The sequence below is a fragment of the Orycteropus afer genome, unplaced genomic scaffold (assembly GCF_000298275.1).
Source record: "Orycteropus afer afer isolate SDZICR_OR568_19922 unplaced genomic scaffold, OryAfe1.0 scaffold00043, whole genome shotgun sequence".
In the NCBI taxonomy this organism is placed as follows: domain Eukaryota; kingdom Metazoa; phylum Chordata; class Mammalia; order Tubulidentata; family Orycteropodidae; genus Orycteropus; species Orycteropus afer.
This window is the reverse complement of record NW_006921630.1, coordinates 7,612,905-7,618,801: the sequence shown is the minus strand read 5'-3', so window position 1 is coordinate 7,618,801 and position 5,897 is coordinate 7,612,905. Positions and strand designations below refer to the sequence as shown.

Below are 5,897 nucleotides of genomic sequence, written 5' to 3'. Positions count from 1 at the left end.
AAAAAAAAAAAAAAAATCCAACACTCTGTCTTGATTAAGACTCTCAACAAGACAGAAACACAAAAGAAGTTGCTCAACGTGATTAAGGGCATGTATGAAAAATCGACAGGCTGGGAGCTTTCTTCTTGAGATTAGGAACAAGACAAGGATGGCTACTCTTAATGTTCCTATTAATAATGTATTTTAACTCCTAGCCAGAGCAATGGGACAAGAGAAAGAAATAAAAGGTATATGTGGTAGTTTAAAAAAAAAAAAAAAAAAGTTGGAATTAGAAATACCATTAGTCCCAGCATTCCATTACTAGGTATATATCCTGAAGAAGGGAGTCATGACAAGAACAGACATATGCACACCCATGTTCATCGCAGCACTATTTACAATAGCCAAACGATGGAAACAACTTAGGTGTCCATCAACTGAGTAATGGATAACCAAAGTATAGTACATACACACAATGAAATACTATGCAACCCTAAACAACAACGTAGAATCTCCACAACACCGCATAACATGAATGACCTTGGAGGACATTATGCTGAGTGAAATAAGTCAATCACAGAAGGACAAATATTGTATTAGTTCATTATTGTAAAAGTCAAGGAAAGGTTTATCTATGGAAGGAAATTTTCTTTGCTGGTTACCAGGGGTAGGAGAGTAGGGGAGGGAACACTGTTAGATAGGTAGAGATAAGTATTGATTTGGGTGAAGAGAAGGGCAATGTACCAAATGTGAGCAATCAACATGGTGGCAATGAGGAAGAGGAAGACATAAAAGAGGTACATGCGAGGTACAGACAACAAAGATGAACCCTTTTGCACATATAGTACTGCAGTGTCACTGAAGGCAAACATGGGTATACGGGTGGATAGATAGGTGGACAGGCTGAACTGTTAGCTATGTCTATGCAGTGGGGAGTGTCCCCAAGATCATGTGTAGGGTTGGCATACAATGGTTCTAGAAGTGTATTTGTATGTTCTGTAAGAATTCCCAGGTGTACAGTAGAGCTGACAAGGAACAAGGTTGTAGTCATTTCCTGGTCATATCCTGCTACCCAGAGGGAGCGAGTAATTGACCTTGTGGGCTCAGAACCATGGTCGCAGGGGACTCCAAGCTCAATTGCCATAACATACTACACAAAACATTGTTCCACCTTCTACTTTGGCGAGTAGCAATTGGGATCTTAAAAGCTTGCAAGTAGCCACCTAGGTGCAACGATGGATATCTCCTCATTCAGAGCTGAGAAGAATGAAGAAAACCAAATATTCATGGAAACAATTAGTCCTAGCGACTGGTACACCATGTGATCCGCAGCCTGTATGACTATGAGACCAAAAGAACTGGATGGTACCATTGTCAACCACTCGGAGGGAGATCTATGTAGGAGATACTGGATGGAGAGAGTAAACAATGTGGAACAAAACTCAAAACCATTGTGGGAGAAAAACAACAACAACAACAAAAGGTGGACCAGGTTTGCTGGTCTGATAGAGCCTGGTGGAACCACTGAGACTATGGTCCATAGTTGACTTTCAGGTCTGGAATTGAACCCATACCTGTGGCTTCCAATCAAACAAAAGACACATGAGTTGAACACTTACTGAGGTGGATACACTCCTTGGAGAAAACAATCATGTGAGAAAGAAGGGCTGTGTATACACAGCGAGACAGCTCAGGGAGCAGGAGTGCATGGAGGGATGGACACAGGAAGAGGTAGCTATGGGGAGGAAGTGGGAGGGGAGCTGATGCATTGTGGTAAATTGTAGTCAATGTCATGAGACAAAGTGTATGTGAACTGCTGTATGGAAAGTGAATTTGCTCTGTAAAGTTTCATCCAAATCACAATTAAAAAAAAAAAAAAAAAGGGAAATACTAATAAATGTGACCTTATAATTTTATTTATAGCCCTAGATCACATATAATAGACTTTTCTCATTCTAAGTACTCTTTTCTATTGCAAAATACCTTCCTATTTTATCATCCTCCTTTTCTTTCTACATGGTTGCCCTCTTTTTCTGTCTGTATTGTTGGTTCTTCTTTTTTCTCCTCATTTGTAATTGTCGAAATTATCTTTGTCCTTAGAATAGTGTAATTCCTTTTTTACATTTCTCCCTTGTAGAAAACCTATCTATTTGCATGATTTCAAATAATGTTTCTATGTTGTCTCTGTCTTCAGGTGCTAGTAATCTAGTAAAAAACAGACCTCCATATGTGTGATGCTCTTTCACTGTTCTGTGCCCTGAGTAGGAGGAAATTCAGTAGTAAATAAAAGATGAAGACCAGGATAAAGAATCAAGAAATGTGCTTGCTTAGACATCTGACAAGAAACTTACTGCCAAAGTTAGAGAATGTTTTAACACCTCAACATCAAAAGATAGACAATCCAATTAAAAAATGGGCAGAAGACATGAACAGATACTTCACCAAAGAAGATATACAGGGGGCCAACAAATACATGAAGAAATGCTTATGATCATTAGCCATTTGAGAGATGCAAATCCAAACAACCGTGAGATAACATCTCACCACAGCAATAGCAGCAAAGTTCAACAAGACAGAAAACAACAAATGTGGACAAGGGTGTGGAAAGACTGGAATTCTCATATGCTCTAGTGGGATTGTAAAATGGTGCAACCACTGTGGAAAGTGGTATAGTGCTCCTTTAAAAGTCAGAAATAGAAAAAAAGCATTTGATCCAGCAATCTCACCACTAGGTATATATAATAAAGCTGTATGAGCTAGAACACAGATACATGCATGTTTATAGCAGCACTATTTACAATAGCAAAGAGATGGAAACAACCTTAAGTGCCTATTAACAGATGAATGGATAAACGAATTATGGTATGCACACAACGGAATACTATGCAACATAAAAGAATAATAAAAAATCTGTGAAACACCTTATAATATGGATGAACTTGGAAGACATTATGCTGAGTCAATCACAAAAGGACAAGTACAAAGGTTTACACACAGAAACAAATACTGTTTAATGGTTACCAAGGAGGGGAGAGGAGGGAAGGGAAAATAGCTAACCAGGTTAAGAGATATCTAGTAATTTGGGTGAGGGGAAAAACAATATACAAATATTGGGTGACCAACATAATATCACAAAGAAAAAGACATGGAGAAGTGCACAAGAGTTACATAAAACAAAGATAAACATTACATACACAATAATGCATTATCAGTAATGTTGTTGTTAGGTGTCATCAAGTTGACTCTGACTCACAGTGACCTCATATACAACAGAATGAAACACTGCTCGATTCTGTGATAGACTTATAATTCTTGCTATACCTAAGCCCACTGCTGCAGCCACTGTGTCAATCCATCTTGTTGAGGGCCTTCCTTGCCTTCACTGACTCTCCACCCCACCCAGCATGGTATCCTCCTCCAGTGAAGGGTCCCCTCTGACATGACCAAAGTAGCTCAGATGAAGGATCACTCTGGCTGCACTTCTTCCAGTACAGACTTGTTAGTTCTTTTGGCGTTCCATGATACTTTCAGTATTCTTTGCCAACACCACAACTCAAAAGTATCTACTGCTGTAGTGATGTGGTTGTTGTTGTTATGTGCTGTCGAGTTAGACCTGACTCATAGCGACCTCTCCTTGGGTTTCCAAGGCGGTATCACTATGGAAGTAGATTGTCCAACTTTCTTTCCAAAGAGTGGCTGGTGGGTTTGAACCGCCAAACCTTCTGGTTAGCAGTCAAATGTCTTAGGCACGATGCCACCAGAGCTCCCCTGAGTTACAGTAAATGAAAAATAATGTATCTTTGTTCAAAAAAATGAAAAGAAACTTGCTTGCTATTTGTCTGTTTTGTCTGACGGGAGTCACTTGTTAATTCTTAGAGAAAATAATTACTAGAGAAGCTGGAATTGAGTCAATACTTGTAGAGATTTGTTACGGACTGAAGAGGGATATCATATCCACAAAGACTGGGGGAAAATAAATAAGGGAGAAAATGGGTATAGGCATTTTTTTGTGGGAGGAAACGAAGAATGGCATAGATATGCAAAAATGTTACACATCAACAGGAGTCAATGGCCTTTATTTCTATTTGTAAAGTAGAGGGTATAATAACTATGATAGGGAAGATGACAGAATTAGAGAATTGAGGAGAATGTTACATGGTTTGAAATATACAGAAAATGTACATAAAAATATATAAAATAACACACATAAAATCAGCCAAAAATCAACAGAAGTTCTAACATTTTCTTCTCACACTCCAATGGCATCCTGTAGGTTCCATTCTGGAGACCACTGTCTAGAGAAACAGATCCGTGTGCTCCAGACAATGGAGAGGCATAAAAACTGACATAAGTGATAGGTTATAATCACAGAATTCATGTCTGGATAAGATGATGAAATCAAGATTCTGACTCTAAAGCTTCTGACTGGGCCATGGATTGTGAAGCTTTATCAAGGTACTACTTCACAGAGAGGTCTTGAAATCCTCGTAACCGCAAGAGAATCTAGGCAATGACCAGATAAGGCTCAAACACTGAGGCACCAGATGTATTCCTACACCAGCTAAATAAAACAGTCCTCCCCTAGCATCCATGGGGGATTGATTCCAGGACAGCTTCCTCATATTAGACCCCTCCCTATTAAATGCTCAAGTCCCTTATACAAAACATTACAGCATTTGCAAGAACCTATGCCCATCCTCCCATATACTTTAAATCATCTCTAAAGTATTTATAATAACTAATAAAATATATGTTCTATGTTAATAGCACTTTATGCTCTCTCTTAGCCTTTGAAGGATTGCTCTACTTAGATGCATCCCCTACAAAATATTTTCTGATCTATGGTTGGTTGAGTCCATGAATGCAGAACCCCCGGCTACTAGAGAGCAGACTGTATCTCGTTAATGCAGTATAGCAAGGAAAACAAGGCTCAATGAAATGTTGACCATAAGTTTAAATAACACAGAATTTCTCCTTCCCTAACAGCAGAAATTGTCTCTTATATGTTATACCAAAAAGAGCACTCACCTGAATAAAATGTGTTGATTTTGGCAAGTTCCTTTTCACATGTTTGGAAAAATTTTTCTTCAAACTTGGCAAAATACCTCTTTACCGTGTCCTCATCTGTAACTGAAAGGCAAGGAAACAATATTTAAACTGAATGCCCAAAGGCCAATTAAGAAATGTAGGGAAATTAAAGTTACTACTTTCTTCATTTTCAAAATGACAACTATGTGTTTGTGTTTGTGTGTGTATCTCTGAAAAAGGAACATGGAACTAAATGAAGAAAAGACTAATCAAAAGCTTACTCACAGGAACATAAGCCATTCTTTATTATTTTAATTTTTTAATATTTTATTGTTGTTGAGAATACATAGCAAAACATATACCAATTCAACCATTTCTACATGTTTAATTCAGTGACATTGATTACATTTTTCAAGTTGTGCAACCATTCTCACCTTCCTCTTCTGAGTTGTTCCTCCCCCATTAACATAAATTCACTGCTCTAAAGTGAATGAGACTCTCTAAATCTCTACTATAATAAATTTAAAGAATTTATTAAGGGTATTGCTTTCTCCCAAGCCATGGTATTTTCAAATGCCTCATATGAATGTGAGAGCCAGACAATAATAAAGAAGGCCACAGAATTGGTGCATTTGAGTTGTGGTACTGATGAAAAAAACTGAATGAATGATGGACTGCTAGAAGAATGAATGAATGTCTTGGTGGAAGTACAGCCGGAATGCTCCTTAGAAGTGAGAATGGCCAGACTTTATCTCTCGTACTTTGATCACGTTCTCAAAAGACACAAGTCCCAAGATCCGGCAAGATGGCAGACTAGGCAGAAAGACTGCACAGACCCTCTTCAACAAAGAAAAGGGAAACCAATTAACACAGACACAGAAGATAATCCT

The 5,897-nt window shown here is 38.3% G+C and overlaps 1 protein-coding gene across 1 annotated transcript in view; it reads right to left on the bottom strand.

Moving 5' to 3' along the window:
- The window catches only part of XPR1 (xenotropic and polytropic retrovirus receptor 1), a 324,974-nt gene that overhangs the window by 115,194 nt on the left and 203,883 nt on the right, over positions 1 to 5,897 (bottom strand). The window contains exon 3 of the mRNA XM_007937640.2: positions 5,008 to 5,109. Coding sequence (XP_007935831.1) covers positions 5,008 to 5,109 — 102 coding nt within the window. The remainder of the gene's footprint in view (positions 1 to 5,007; positions 5,110 to 5,897) is intronic.